The sequence below is a fragment of the Tympanuchus pallidicinctus genome, unplaced genomic scaffold (genome assembly GCF_026119805.1).
Source record: "Tympanuchus pallidicinctus isolate F22 unplaced genomic scaffold, pur_lepc_1.0 scaffold20, whole genome shotgun sequence".
In the NCBI taxonomy this organism is placed as follows: Eukaryota; Metazoa; Chordata; class Aves; order Galliformes; family Phasianidae; genus Tympanuchus; species Tympanuchus pallidicinctus.
In genome coordinates, this window is record NW_026294722.1 from 13,501,140 (window position 1) to 13,517,554 (window position 16,415).

A 16,415-nucleotide genomic window follows, 5' to 3' on the forward strand; every position below is an offset into this window, starting at 1 on the left:
ACCCCATGTAATCCAGGGCTCAGTCCTTGTTATGTTAATGTGACCACAGCGTCTTCCGGCCTCAGGCCACGTTGTCCACGCACCAGGAGACGGCCTTTGTGCTTCTTAGAAGAGGTCTTTATTGAAAACTACAACTCTTTCTTTATAACGTGAGGCAGAACAAACCGTGCAGCTCTGTGGAAGAGCGAAGCTGTGCCCTGCTGTATTTCTTCCGTTCTGCCCCGCAGGCAGACGAGGTGTGGGGTGCCCGCCCCATCCTCTGCACTGCACTGGGGGTGTTGCTTTTCCAGCTCAGTCACCAAAATGCTGTTAGAGGGAGTCTGCCACACACCCTGTGCCTGTCAGCGTGTGAGCTCACAGTGTGCAGACCTGACGGGAGCTTTGGCTCCACTGCAGCTGACAGCACAGCTCCTGCCGCTGCTTTGCATTGTCTGTGCAGCGGGGCTGGGGGGGCAAGAATATTTTATTCCCTTCAAACAGAGGGGGAAAGAAACCAGCACTGTAAATTCCTGCTTGTAGCTTAAAACCAGGCTGCGCAGCCATAGGGAGCCCCACGCTCCTCCACTCCTTCACCTTCCCCACTCACACTTATTGGAAGCTGGTCGCAGGCGTGCCCAGGTCTTGCTAAATCTTTTCTTTAGCTCTGTTTCATCACAGTTACACTTTGGGAAAGCGGGGGGTGGGAAAGTGCAAGGCGTAACAATAAAATAGTAATAGTCGTTTTTTTTTCTTGTATCATAAATATACCCGTACGGAGCAATGGAGCATTGCAACATTTTATTTATATGTATCAGCCCTACGACTAGGTATTCTGCTTGTAAAACTCACCTACACTTACTTATTGTACATCTCTGTGCTGTATGACTGTGTATGTGCCTTTCACCCTTTTTTCATGGTCTGTCATTTTTTTCTTAAACAACTGCAGAACTTGAATAAATTAGCGAACCGCAGTTAAAAGTCCTATGCAAGGGATGACTGGGAATTACATTTTCAATGCTGCTGCGTTTCCACGTTGCTTTAAAAAGCAGGCGCTGGGATCCGCAGAGCCTCACAGGAGGAACGCCCCCGAAGCCCCCTTTCAGCTGCTAAATCCGCCGGGCAGCTTCGAGGCGCTCAGCCCCCAGCACGGCTCCTCACCGCTCCGTGCGCGAGGCCGGGCGCTGCCCCAGGACAGCGCTCCACGTCCGGCTCTGCCCTCCAGTGCTCTCCTGAGGAGAAAGCGCTGCCAGGGCTGAGCAGGATGCCTTACGCCTTCGCTCGGATGCTGAGCGGGTTGGGGCGCGGCGGAGCCCCGCTGTGCAGCAGCGCCCACCGTCACGTCCTGCCGCAGGGGACCCGGCGCTGCCCAATGCCTTACACCGGTGGGACGACGCCGACACCGCGATTTGGGAGAGGAGGAAAAAAGCCCCACGTTTTCTACATCACCGATGCTGTAGGACCGAACGCTCGTTCCAAACGCTAAGGGAAATCGTCCTCTGTGTGTGTTGATGTGTTAAATCGATGTAAGCGAGGTTAGTCGGGGAAGGGTGTCTACTTCTTGTAGGACTTTGTTTAATGTTTGCCGCGTGTCAACAGACTGAGGGACACGGCTGCCTGGAGCACGTTACGTAGTGTGCCTGTGTGTGTGTAACCTGGGTTCGGTTGTTAGATCGTAATGCTGTCTTTTGACTGAAAAAAATCTAATATAAAGAAAAAACACAAGAAATAAAAAAATATATATTTAAAATCTATTTTACGTGTATTCCTCTGAAACCTACCGGTACATCTGTTTACAAACTGTCTGCAAAACGAGGTTTTGGTTCTTGAAACAGATTCTGAAAAATCAATGCTGTACTTAACAGACACGAGTCAATAGAAAACAGTCCCCTTTGAAGACAAGGATGAGAAGAGGGTGGCACGGGATGTCATTGCAGAATTCTTTCCCCATTTGCAAGCCCTAAAACTTGGAAGAAAAGTGTAAGGACATTTGAAATAAGTTCCACTCACGTGGGAGGTAAAGACTGCCTACAGTAAAGGCGGCTGACCACAGCAGTGGCTGCCCAGAGCAGCTCCATGCACACAGCTCCAGCTTCTGCTCCAGGACCTGAAGGGCTGAGTCCGATCCACTCCTCTTCCACCCAGCGTTCCTTGTCCCTGGCCATCCTGGGGACTGAGGTACGATTTTCTTGCAGATGGGTGTGGAAAGCAGGCGACAATATTCCACACATGGCCTGGCATGTGCCAAGGAAAGGGGAACGCTCACTTCTTCCCTTACCCACTGTCTACACCTCCATTATCAGCACCCGCTGACCCTACTTGTCCCCCAGCACCAGGTTAAGCTCCCAGCCCCAGGCTCTCCTTGCCTGGTGAGCACCAGCACGAGGCCCTCCCACCCTTTCCCCAGAGCAGCCCTCCTTTCCCAGGGCTCCCATGCACCCTCTCCTTTGGCCTGCCCACATCTCCCTAGGTCATGACCATCAGCTTCCCCTGTGGTGGTGCTTTCTGCAATCCCGAGTGCACCCCTTTCTTCCCCTCCTACATAAGACAACCCCCTGTGGATATTAAAAGGAACCCTTCTGCTTCGTGGGTGCAGTGCTGCAGTTGGTAAGGCCGAAGCTAAGCTCAAAAGCAGATCTCGCTTTCTCACATGTAGCACCAATACCTTCAGGCTTCACCCTCTTCCTACTCACAGAACAAGGACTTTGCCTGCAAACACGATCCTTCAGTTCTGTGAACTTTGTCCAGTTCTTCATCCCCCAAAACTGGCAGGCGGTGGCAGCAGCCAGGCCAGGCCCAGAACATGGAGAATGCTGGAGTGGGCAGACGGGCAGGATGTGAACAGCAGCACTGCAGCACAGCCCCTCCTCCTGCACGCAATGAGACTTCTGAGGGGCAGGGGGCAAGTCTGCTTTGTCTTCCAATCATCCCACATAGGGAATGAAACCAATTTTGAGAGCTGGACAACTGAAATGAGGTTAAGAAATGGTGAAAGCTGGAAATAGTAAAAATAGGTCACCCCAGAAACTCAGCTGGCTTCCAACTGACTGCATGTGCGTGAAATATGCACACATGCAAATAAAAGACAAAAATCTTACAGGAGCTGATGCTTTCCCTGGCAGCCAACCTCAGAGCACCGTGGTGCAGGACAGGGCTGTGAGCAGCAGGGCACGGCCAGGCCTTCGGGAGGAGGCAGCACTGCCACACCACAACAGCTTCTCAGAGGCAAAGAAAGCGAGGAGCTGAGCTCTGACAGCGAGGGAGGAAGGGGAGAAGTTAGCCTTGCTTGGTTACCTGTGCACAAATAGGTTATTTCTGCCATTACAGGAGGTAGCAGCTGGCAATTCATGTATTTTAAATGGGTTCCTAAATATAAATGTAAAAAATCCATTGGCACAATGGAAAGGTATAAACACCCACTGGAGCACAAAGCGAGCCGCCATCTAAGACGACTCACTCCTCCATGTCTCCCCATGAGAGCTCCCTGGAACAAAGAGGCTGACCTACTTTCCCTGGCAGGGCACACAAACAGTCGCTGCCATGGCCGTGCAGCCCCACACAGACACGCTTCAGGCCAGTCATTCCAGATCTCTTCAAATGCTGCGCGTTTTTCGGCTCCGTTTCCTGCTGGGCGCCTGTCTGCGGGAGAGCTGTCTGCTGGGTGCCTCGCTGAGCACTCACTGCACACAGCCCGGGCCTGGAGGGCGGCCTTGGAATCTTTTTCTTGCTTCACCACAACAGCTGCACTGGTTAATTCATTTGTGGCTCAACAAATTCCTTTCTGAAGCTCCATATAAGGAGCTTGTAGGCCCAGGGCTCTAAATAATCCATTCGGTCTTCCCGTTTGGAACGATGCTGTTGCTGCTGCTAATAATAATAGAACCCAAATTATAGGACAATAACATTTATTTAGAGCATGAGGGATTCCACATTATACAAACCCATAAAGTCATTTTTGTTTCACTGGTCCGTTTCTACAACAAATACATCAGGTCTACTATATAATAAAACTATTTACATTTCCAAACAAAATTGGGTCTGTTTATAACCCTCTTACTGCTATTCACATACAGTACTTAAACAACAGCACAATACGTTATTTTAATACCTAAAAATGACAACCCTGTATTCTAATTTGTTTATGAAAAGTGGAAACAAATACATTTACAATCATCTCCCCTCCCCTTCCATTTCTTACAAACACATTAACCTAATGTGCTAACCCTGGACTTCACTCTCTAAATCCAGGCGGTTTTAAAAAGAATTCAGTTTTTATATCTATTTGCTTTTTAGGAAAAAAAAAAAAAAAAATCATTGGGAACAGTATAATATTAAAATGACTTACTGTACAGAATTTTATTTAAAAAAGAAAAATCACAGCTCAAAATCGCTATTGGTAAATTCACACTCATTTACAAGTTTCATGTTTCCATGCAGTTATTTACTTGGATTTTCTTCTTTTTGACTGCATTGCACTGGCACTCGTTTCTGAAATCAAGAGAAGAAAAGAAGCATGGATGCTCAGTCGGTAACCACTCACGTGAGGCGCAGATCGCCCTCTTGCCACTCTAAATCACAGCAGGGAGGGCTCGGGGCCGGTCCCTCTCCCCTGGCGACGCAGGCTGCACCCCGAGCACCGCCAGCCCTGCGGCAGCACAGGGCGCCCTGCAGCTCCTGCCGCACGCCTGGTGCAACGGCGCGGCCTTACAAACAGCAGCCGTGTGCCTCAGGCTGCTCTTGAGCGTTAGCCCCACACCTCACACCTTGCTCAGCCACAGCACGCAGCAGGGCTCCGCAAACAGCGCCGCTCCGCACGCAGGCTGCAGGATTAGATCCGAGCACAGGGCTTGGAGACGGCGCTGTTTGGAAAGCCAGGCTGTGCTCTGCGCCCGCCACGCGATTGGGAATCGCTTTGTCCCAGCCCGCGGGGAACCAGGGCGCCAGAAAGCGTCTTCAGTGCACGTCACAATCCACAGAAAACAGCTCGTGCAGAAGGATGCAACGCACAGTCCTTAGCTGCACGACAGAAGCACTCGCAGAGGCTACAGCGAGACTGGGCGGTGCTTTCAGTGCACTTAGCAAGGCACGGCGCTTCCGTTTCAGAACGCAAAGACAAGAGCACTGAGTAAGCACTGAGGGCATCTGCATCTTTACATGTTCTAAAAATGCCATTGGAAACATGGGCGATGTGTCTTTGGCTCCTTACAGTATTTTCCAGTAGCTGCTATGGCTGTGTGCATCTGAGAGTCCAAGGGAAAACATTCCCCAAGGCCTTTCACATGGAAAAGCAACGACACGGCTCCACGGCTATTAAATGCTATCTTACAAAAATACCCACTTCTCCAAGTTTCACAAACCCAAAGCTACAGCAAACAGTGGGCAGCCCTTCCTGGCAGGGCCTTCTGACAGCTGCAAACCCCAGCACAGTATCAGCTCCCAGCAGTGGGACCAGACCTGGTGGGCAGAGCGCTGTCCTCCAACCGCTGCTCCCTGCTGCTCCTCCAGCAGAGCCTGTCCTGGCCTATCCTTCCCATACACCTTGGTGCTCATTGGGAGCACCTGGTCCCAAACCCCTTTTCTCTGCCTGTTATGCTGAAGTTTTTTCCTAAATACCTTTTTTTTAATTTTTATAATAGCCTTAATCAGTCTCTACTTCAAAAGTCAAAAGTCATTTTTTTCCCAACCCTGCACTCTCCTAAGGTGGATTAACAAGTTTCTTGGGACACTGACCGCAGACATCCAGGTGGAGGCCATGTACAAAACATACAGGCTTCCTTACTTATGTTTCACTAATAAACGCACAGAACACAGTAGGCACACACCTCTTCTTGCCTCCCACACTCCATCTCATTGATCCTTCATGCTGTGCCCTTGCAGAGAAGCGCCTTGTTTCCCCAAAGCTCTGCAGTAGGCAATGGCTAGCATGGAGATAAGGCAATGGCAGGGAGCAGCACGCAGCAAGCCAGGCTGCTGGAGAGCCCTCAGAACTGCAGTACTTCCACATACAGGTTTCAAAAACAACAATTTTCCTTACAGAGGTAAACAAATGACAGAGTTGGTACAAAGTCCCTACACGAGCGTTGCTATGCTTCAATTTAATGCTCTTTTGTGTTCTCATATGTTCAGAATTTGAAGTGCCACTGGTTGTCATCTTTAGGTTCACTCATTACAGCACACTTCAGACAGGCTTGAGCTCCCCAAGTATCACCCAATCATTTTACATTTACTTCACATTTTTCAACCTTTTCTTCACATCATGAAAGATAACTTAGCGTTACAATACAGACTTCTGCACAACCCTGCTACGAGAGGGAACTCCAATTAAATTCAGCAGGCACAGAACTGCAGAACACAGAGGGCCCTCCACGTGACACTGCACGCTCACATACAGCTGGAAGTCTCTCAAACTCTTATAAATGTAAATACTCTTACCAGCAAACTTTGGTATCTTCAATATGGAAAATGGTTACTGAATTCAACTTGACTTCTTTTTATAATGATGATGTATTAATACCTCTGTGCTCTGCAAGTTATCTTTAAAATACTGGATGAACGTTTCCTCTACCCTCTCGCACAACCTGCGTCCATCAGAGCTGCTCTGACCCTTCAGGTGAGGAGCTGGCACCGCTACCTGGAACCGCAGAGCAGCAGCACGGACTGTGCATCCTGGTAACAAACGTGCACACCTCACAGCTGCTGTGTGCTTTGTGCAGGACTGCAGCCCGTGTGGAAGTAAGGCACGTGGTAACTGCCAGCACCAGGGGCTGACACCTGTGACTTCAGGGCTTGGGGTGCTCCTGGGAAGGACCCCCGGGCTGTGTGAGTGCACCCCTGTGTGCTTGCAGGCTGCCAGCTGGGCAGCGCTCTGTGTGCCCGCACGCAGGCACCCGGCTTTGCGAAATTGACCGTGTGCTTGGAATGACTTCAGTATTGTTCTCATGTCTTTCAGAGTTCAGGAAAAAAGCCCCGATGCTTTTTAACTCGAGTACAGTCCACTAATGACACATTTCTGTAAAGAGAATTCAACTTCAACTAGGCAAGCTCGCCGATTACTTTGTTGATTAGTACTGCAGAAAACCTGTTCCACAAACGTAACAATAAGAAATCCATACAAGATTCACTGCCAGTACAGATGTAGGTAAACACGTGAACACCAACCTGTGTCTAAAACCATTGAGCCCAGAGTTAAAAGCACACAACGGGTACAAACTGTAAACCCACCACAGTTAGGAGCCAGTTATTGAAAGGTTATTTTGGGAGCACCTCACTTCCTGCCCGGTTCACAGAAATGACGGCTGTGCATTTTACCTTTTGCAGTGCTGGATGCAGATGCTGGTCTGGAGGACCTCTTGCGCTGTCCATTCTCTACAGTTTCCTGTGAAGCGGCAGAATCCTCTGTTCTTGAATTTCTTCTACTTGGAGTTTTAGACTTTTCACAATTCTCTTTTGTCTCATTACTAATAAAGTGGGACAAAATATTTCTGATGAAGTGTAAGAAGAATTACGGATTTCTATGCAACTCAGACAAGCTGAAGGATGGACCGACACAGGTACCAGTTCCGGACTATTAGCACTGAAGGTATGAAATGCTAGAGATACCAGAAGTTTTATCAGATGAAGAATGACCTGAGTAAGCCAGAGTATAGTCCATTTCTATTAAAAATTATCAGAGGATACAGAATTGAGAAGTCCTCAAAGAGAATATTTTCAACATTAGAAGACCAAGAAATTAGATGCATTATAAATTGTCTGCTCTGTTTTCCACAGGTGCCACCATTACTGAAGTCTAGGAAAAGCAAACAAGTTACATTAGAGACTGCTATGATATGGGAATACAGAGTTGAAATTGCAGGTGAACATAAGGAGGAATTACGAACCCTTAATTGCCAGCTCTTGTTTCTACTAAAAGGACTCTGCTACCTGATCTACATCATTTCTTCACGTAATAGAAAGCGTAAAGATTATTTAAAACTTTACTGATGTTTATGGCATACTTCTGTTATAAGGAACAGTAATAGGCCGTGGAAACAGTAGGCAGTGTGGAAATCCATGTTTCTTGTTGCTGAGACAACATTTGGAGTGTAATGTGTTGTAATTAAACTCCACTTATGCTTTATTAGTATTTGCCCTGCAAACTCACCCTAGCAACTGGGCTTCTCTTTAAATTATTAATGCCAGACAATTTCTGATGACTATGTAGCTCCTGAATATTAAGCTAAACGTATCTTCTGTGAATTAAAAGGCAAGCGACTGAGCAAATAAATAAATCTGCTGATAATAGAAAAGAAGAACGAAAACTCCTTTCATGCCCTTCTTCTGCTACTTGCAAGATTTCACAAAAGGATGCCTTAATCAGAGAACTGGTGGGAAACACAAAGCAGGCCTGTGCATTACAGAGGTCCTACAGTGCCGATATTTCAGAGGAAGCTCTACTTTATGAGAAAGAAACGACTACAGAGATTTGCAGTTTTAAGTAACAGCTGAAACAAAACACACGTGGCCAATCTAAGGAAAGACAATCAATCACATTCTCAAGCAGGTAAACAGAGTAAAGGAGAATATGGAAGCACATGGATTGTCAGATACAAAATAAACATTGAAAGCAATTTCCCCACAAGTCATCAGTATGGGCAGTCAGGTCACAGGACTGGTCTTCCAGGAGGGAACCAGTAAGCAACAACGGCCAATTGCTTCCAGGGCTACCTGGAGGTGCTGCAGTTTGCTTACTGGAGAAAACAGCTGGAGAGTTCAAATAAGCATCCATTGACTTGGATTGCTCTCTGGGGAACAACAACTCTCCTCTGGTTTTCTGGTTTCAGAAGGAACTGAAGTTGGCCCAAGTAAAGGATTTCTAGTGCTCTGCACGCTGCACAGCTCCTCCAAGGTGTGTCATGTACCACGCCACCTGGGGCTGGAGCTGGCCCCCGTGAATATCAGACACCACCAGACTTTACCCCTCTCTGAACACTTTCCTTCTTTCCAGAAAAAGCATCAGTACAGAAAAATCGAAACAGAAATGTACTTGAGATAATTGGATGTACTGAATGACAGTCAAATACGGAGAATCCTCTCATGTGCCAACTGTCTCACCTTCAGCTTAGTAGAAAAGCTCTATCCTAAAAAAAAAAACCATCAGCCTTCCGGTCTGTCCTTGATACAACTCTGGAAAGGTCCCAGCCCATGTGAAGGTAAACGAGGCAGACGTTTGATTCGCAGTCTTTCCTGATATGAGAAAGTGCATTGCTTTCCCTCCCTTACCCGCTTCATTTCCTGATGGGCTGAAGCAAGCTGCACCATTAACCCCACTTCTGGTACCACTTCCCTTTGAGCAGGGCAGCACCAAGACCACAGCCAGTGGTACCAGCAGCTACCAAAGAAATCTTACAGGTTTGACATCAGAGCTGCCAGAGCATCTGAGAGCATCTGAGACTCTTATTTGTTCCTTGACATCTGAGTGCAAGAGCCAGGTAGTTTTAGAATTAACAGAAACTGATCTTGAAGATGCTATTTTCTTCTGACAGAACACAACCATTCAAAATTTACTCTTTAATTATCAAAAGTCTTAACTAGGACAAGACAAAGTTTCTGTCAAGCTTTCCTATCAGGTTTCAGCAAAGCATCAACAGGAAAACAGAGGAAATCTGCAGAAAACAGTAACTAAGGCACATATCAGCTGTAACAAGAAAAAGAAAGCCTTTACAAAGTCCTACTTTCAGAAAACAAAAATTCCCAACAGCTGTTCTGCAGGCTTCTGGGGTTGCATTTTTAATTTGTCCTCAGAAAATACCAAACGCTAGAAGCACCAAGACCCCTCCAGGATGTGGAAGGGGCTGAGCAAACAGGAGGAAACTGCCCAGAGCATGAAGACAGACTTGGGAGAAAGCTATCTTAAATTCTGCATTTCAGTCACATTTTGGAACAGTTTCCTAGTAGAATTCCTGAGTAGGGAAGAAAAGGTTTGGCAAAGAAAGTGAATAACCACAGCAGAAGAGATATATATATATATATACGTATATATATTTTAATTTGTGCAATTGAAGCAAAGAGAAAAGGACTTCCCTGCATGAAGCTGTATCTATTCTGAATCTATATAAACTATCTCCTTACCTTTGACCAGCAACTACTGGAGCATTTGTTTCAAGTTCTACAAGAGAAAAAGATAGTTTTTAGGCCCGCTGTAGAAGTACATACTTGCTAACAAGGCATGGCTATTTCACAGTTCTCTCATTACTCATTACATCTGACCATTAAGTGTCTCTTGTCTACTGTTACTCTCAAAGCAAACCCATCTAATGCATCCAATGAGGCAGACATCAGGCAGTGCTCTGATGAGGGCCTGCACCAGCTGCAAAAAGGAAAGGTTTCTTTTAACTCCTGCAGAAAGAAACTGCAGATAAACTTTCTAATAAGAATTACAGTCCTCTCCCTTATAAATTCTATGTTAGTCGGCTTATTCCTTTCAAGGCTTCTACATTTTTATTGTTTTAAAACTTAAAAATACTGATCCGAATCTACCGTACAACTGACAAACATTTCTCTTTAACACAACCACCTGAAAGCAGCATCTCCTAACGAATTTTGTAGGGAGGTGCAGAAGGAACACACACTTCTGAAGCCCAGCTACACTTCTGCTGAGGTGGAGACTGCTTTTGTGCTCACTGTGCTCTGCCTTCCTCCTCCCTCCTAGTGATATCATAAATAACTCTGCTTTTCCTTTGACTGTTCACAGCAGCAGTGATTTATGTCATGTCATATTTCCAATCCTTTTTTTTTTTTAATTAATTTAATTGTCCATCTTTTAATTACCCCCATATCTACCATTTTGCTGAGATGGACTACCTCTACCTGATCACTGAGCCTCTTGTGAGAAACTGCAACTGATCTAGAGATTATCACTGAAATGCACTATCTTAGCTTGCTGTTTAATGACTGCACTGCCTGTGCTGGCCTCCACCTCACCTTTAACTTTCAGTGTTTGTGGCAGTGGCTTTGTCTTTAAGATCAATTCAGCGCTCCACATTTTCTGTAACGCACACAAGGAACAAAGCCACGAAAAGAGTCAGAGAACAACCCTAGCCCTGTTATGGAACATGAGATTCTTCAGCAAAACTGTACGTAACTGTGCCCAAAAACTCATCTCAGTAAGAAAAATAGAACGAGGAAGAAAAAGTTGCTCTTTCTTTCTACCGAAACGTGAGTAGGCAGAACAGCCACAGCAAAAATCAGTCAGACCAGTGCTTTCCCTTCCTGAGCAGGAACTCTGTGGCTGCACACACGGCTACACGTGTGCCAGTGCGAGGAGACCCATGGCACCCTGGCAGGGTGTGTGCACTCCTCGAGAAGGGAGCTTGATGAAAGCAACCGAGGACAATTTTTACTTCTCTCAAGCTTTACTTCTAATCATGCTACACACAGCAAAGTGATGGAAATGGCACTTCTCATGTCCAACTTCACATCTGCCCATTTTCCTCATTCATCTTAGGAATTACTTTCATAAAACACTGTAGGATTGATGTATATGATAATAGATGGCAACAACAAAAAGTCACCTTTGGGTTGGAACTAGGTGGTCTTAAAGGTCTCTTCCAACCCAAAGCACTCTATGATTCTGTGATCTGCCACAGCTCCATCCCTGAAACAATGCAGAGTGCTCTTTAAAAGCTTTGAATGGAAAGATAAATAAATGAACAAAGGATTAGAACTGTAAAAATTAACCTCCCAGTACTGCTTTGGGAAATATTTTCAGAAGCGTCCTACACAACAAGAAAAACTCCTATTTGTCCTTAAAACTTCAAAGCTCAGACATGCTGAGTGCATCACTGTGAATCCAGCCTTCTACAACTGCGACTGAGATCTAAAAGCTGCCTTGGTGATTTCTTCCTTGCTTTCTTCACCCTCCTACTTGTGCTCCAACGAAGCTTTGGAAACTTCTAAGGCACAACATGTATAATAAAAGAAAACAATCCCCCCAGATAAAAATAAAAAAATAAATTAAAAAAAAAAGCCAAACTAGCAAGCCTATTCATGATTTACCATTTTCAGTTAGAAACATAATGAGCTTAGGTCACCTACATTCTGCTTTTCCAAAGGAAAATTTACCTGTTCTTTGAACAGTACTTTCTGTTGTGGCAACTGAACTTTTTTTCTGCGTTAAATGTTGAGAGGATGCTAGAACAGAAGTGGAGGGGAAAAACCATTATTTTCAAACGGAGTCACAAGATTTTTTTTGCTGTAAAAGCAGCAATTGGGCTGCTTTTACAGAACAAGGCATCTTCCAACTTACTTCATTTTTACATTTACAGACAGAATTGTTGTAATCCGTATTCTATTCTTCCCCCCCCTCCGCCCCCCCCCCCCCCCCCCCCAAAAAAAAAACTTCCAGCTCCTCAGTTTAAAAACAAACAACAAAAACCTCTCACACCTAAAACCATCAGCCAACCTACCCCAAGCAGGTTTTCCCAAAACACTTAAGTGATGCAGCTAAATATCATCAAGTGTACTTTTAAGGGCAGTGTTTTGCCACTGGACCAAGAAACTAAAGAGAGACCTAAAAGAGGTCTCTGTTTTGCATCCCTCAGCTTCACGCTCGTTTCAGCAGAAGTCTTGAGGAAAAACAGCATCGTTGTTAGTGAATGGATACCATCACCTTCAATTAACATGCAGAAGTGCAAGCTGCTCCCAGAGGCTCCCAGGATGTCCTTAGTCAAAACGATATCATGACTCGACATTTTTTTTAGGTTGCCTTGTTAAAAATAATATAATAAACCAATACCTGTTACACAAATGCCTTCCAGTCTTCTTTTGGGTGTGATCATGAACTTAGCAAGAACACAGACACATAAGGGTTCCAATTTAGATAAAGAATATTCTTTCCATTTGTAAAAACACACGTACATTCAGATGCCTACATCACTGTCCCACATCTGAAGAGAACGCAGCCCTCTGCAGTCGGAACAGCTTGCTTCAGCCTTGAGAATAAATGAATCCCCACTACTGATGCTGAAGGTAGGGACATCTATTTTTTTCTTACACACCAAGAAGCAGTGAGAGCATTTGGAAAGTGCTATCACTGCTTCCTGCTTTGAGACTGCTGTACAGACTTACATCACGCTGCTCCTGCCAATAACTTTTTCTTCTAAGAAAGCATAATTCCTTCTGTGAAACTCAAAGGCAGCATTTCCACCTTCTGGCAGCATACAGCTACGGCACACAACGAGCCACAGGGAAAATTTAGGCTTAAATTGAAGCTCATTTGCACTGATTTATGTGGGACCTATTTTCCATGCTTTTGTCTTCCAAAAGATAAAATCCTTGTCTAAACTGACAATATAAAGCACAATGGATATTCAAATTACTTTAAGAGTGATGGCTTATTTCCACATTGCTTCCAACAGGTTAAAACGGCATCAAGAGCAAGCAGTGATGTCATGAATAAAGTCTGTCAATGCTAAAAGTAAAATTATAAAGGAAACAAGGTAGAAATGAGGAGATTTTCTGTTAGAACACACAATTGAGACATAATTGAACTTCTAAGTATCTCTCTGAAAAGAACATTTTCATTTTTCCCTGTGCATAATTTATTTATTTACTTGTTTTGCTAGAGTTCAGCTATTTCCCTAGAAGATGAAGGTTCCCATTGGAGGGAACTTGTATTAATAGGATTAATACCCAATATCAGAATTAAGTCTATATATTTAAGTAAATTATAAATGTTAAAGGACTCTGAGAAGACCAAAGCAGATCCATACACCTGACCAGGAGGGGCAAGCTGGCAGGGCTCATTACTAGAGCTTTAAATTAGATTCGATGGGTGCAGGGAACGTATTCCTGATGCACAGAGAAGAATCAGGGAACACTGCCACTTCAGGAAGCTGTGGGGGAACACCTCAGATTTCCCCCAGAGATTTTTGCAAGGGCTCCTCCAAAAAGGCAGTGAGGCCAATAGCCCAGCAGAGCTGCCTCTGCACAGATGTGTGCAGCAGGGGAAATCAGCAGGAGGGGATGGAAGCCGTGGTGCAATCAAGAAACGTGTTGGGTTCATTCGTACAACTGGAATACTATGATTGAGGGCAACAGGCTTTTCAGAAAAGACAGACAAGGTAGGAGGGGCAGGGGCATCGCCCTCTGTGTTAAGAGGCGGACAGAGTACAAAGAGCTGCCTCTGGGAAACAGCCGTGCTCATGCAGAGAGCTGGTGGGTGAAAATATGGGACCGGACCAATAAAGGACATCTGGTGGCTGGGTCTGCTATGGGCACCTGAACAGACACAGCCTGTGGATGAGGCCTTCGTGCGTCAGCTCCAAGAGCCACCGCTCTCACAGGCTCTTATCCTGGTGGGAGATTTCAACCACTTGAATGTCTGATGGCAAAGCAGCAGAGCGGGCTGTGAACAACCCAAGAGACTCCTGGGGTGTGCTGATGACATAATTCCTGGTTCAGGCATCGGACAGGCCAACCAGCACTGAAGTATTACTGCATCTGGGGCTCACCAAAACAGAAGAAATCATTAAAGAGGTTCCGACTGGAAGCAGCCTGGGATGTAGCTGCCACGCTTTGGTTGAGTTCAGGATCTCAAAGAATGCGGGCTGGGCAAAGAGTCGTCAGGGTCCTGAACTTCAGCAGAGTGAACTTCAGGCTGTTTAAGGAATTACTGGAAGAGATCCCACAGGAAACTGCCCTTAGGGACAAAGGAATAGAACAGAGTTGGCAGCACTTCAAGGATACCTTTCTGAGAGCACAAGAGCTCTCCATCCTCCAGCAGAAGAAATCAGGGAGAGGAGACAGAAAATCAGCATGGCCGAGCAAAGGGGAACGGTAAAATTGAAGGAAAAGAAGGAATAATATAAGCAGTGGAAGCGGGGATGGACGGCCTGGAAAGAGTATAGGGATACTATACAGATGTGCAGAGATGGCATCAAGAAAATTCAAGCATAGATGGAATTCCACTTGGCAAGTGATGTAAAAAATAACAAGAAGGGTCTTAAAAGACTGGAGATACATTGGTCTTAGAAAACAACAGAGCGCATACCCATTCTGATAAATGAGAGAAAGAACTGGCTTCTTCAGGTACAGAGAAGGTTGAGGTACTTAAAGATTCTTGGCCTTGGTCTTCATTCCCAGTCAGGCTTCCCGTGCCTCTTGTGTTCCTGAACTTCTAGGCAGGGCTCAGGTGAACAAAATCCCTCTCATTGTAAGACTGGAGCAAGTCTGAAACCACCTCACGAAGCTGAATGTGTGCAAGTCTGTGGGGCCAGACAACACGCATCCTAGGGCTCTGAAGGAGCTGGCTGATGCAGTTGCCAAGTGTCTCGCCATCATATTTGAAAAGTCACGGCTGTTAAGCAAGGTTCCTGGTAACCAGAAAAAAGAAAACATCACTTCCATTTTTAATAAAGGGAGAAAAGAAGACCCAGGAAACAACAGGCTGGTGAGCTTTATGTCCGTGGCTGGGAAGGTCATGGAGTGGATCCTCCTAAAAGAGATCTTAAGGCACATGCAAGCTGAGAAGGTGATCCGAGACAGCCAGCACAGCTTCACGAAGCACAGCCTGCGTCTGACCAATCTGGTTGCCTTCTGTGATTGAGTGACAACATCAGTGGACAGGAAGGAAAGGAAGGGAAGCAGACGTTGTCTACCTGGATTTCTGCAAGGCCTTCAACATGGTCCCACGCCACGTCCTTATCTCTAAATTGCAGAGATATGAATTTGAAGGCTGGACTATTTGGTGGATAAAGAATTGGTTGGATGGTCGTAGCCAGAGGGTCGTGGTCAATGGCCCTATGTCCAAGTGGAGGCCTGTGATCAGTGGTTGTCCTCCACGGATCTATCCCGGGACCAGTGCTCTTGAACATCATCAATGACACAGATGATAAGATCAAGCGTACCCTCAAAAGTTTGCAGATGACATCATAGAAGGAAGGGGCACCACTCCTTCACAGGAGCACCTCCTACGAAGAAAGGTTGAGGGAGGTGGACTTGTTTAACTTGGAAAAGACTCCACTGAGACCTCATTGTGGCCTTCCAGTACTTGAGGGGAGCTTATAAGCAGGAAGGGGAGAGACTTTTAACATGTGTGATAGCAACAGGACAAGGGGGAATAGCTTTAAACTGAAAAAGAAGAAATTTAAGTTAGATGTTAGGAAAAAATTCTTTACCCAGAGGGCAGCAAGGCTCTGGCACTGCTGCCCAGAGAAATCATGGGTGCACCACCCCTGGAGATGTTCAAGGCAAGGTTGGGTGGAGCCTTGAGCAGGCTGATCTGGTGGCTGCCAACTAGCCTATGGCAGGGGGCTTGGAGCTCAATAATCTTTAAGGTTCCTTCCAACTCAAACCACTCTATGATTCTATTATGTACCAGTTTAAAAGATGTCTGATGCATCCAATTGTCACTGTTGATGCATCCCATCTTTCTCCCACTTCTAAGTTACGTGAAGTCACTC

General features: G+C 45.8%; 1 protein-coding gene across 5 annotated transcripts in view; it reads right to left on the bottom strand.

Moving 5' to 3' along the window:
* Nucleotides 1–3,864: 3,864 nt before the first annotated feature.
* Nucleotides 3,865–16,415, bottom strand: part of NCOA6 (nuclear receptor coactivator 6) — a 41,344-nt gene continuing 28,793 nt past the window's right edge. For 2 of the 5 annotated variants that reach the window (XM_052683679.1, XM_052683684.1), the window contains 4 exons: nt 12,076–12,144; nt 10,084–10,120; nt 7,285–7,433; nt 3,865–4,464 (listed from right to left, as the gene is read on the bottom strand). In XM_052683679.1, the coding sequence (XP_052539639.1) occupies nt 4,418–4,464; nt 7,285–7,433; nt 10,084–10,120; nt 12,076–12,144 (302 nt within the window). In that variant the 3' untranslated portion in view covers nt 3,865–4,417. Of the gene's footprint in view, nt 4,465–7,284; nt 7,763–8,686; nt 9,093–10,083; nt 10,121–12,075; nt 12,145–12,331; nt 15,924–16,415 lie in introns of those variants that run through there. The other 3 variants (XM_052683682.1, XM_052683680.1, XM_052683683.1) reach the window with 3 other exon arrangements.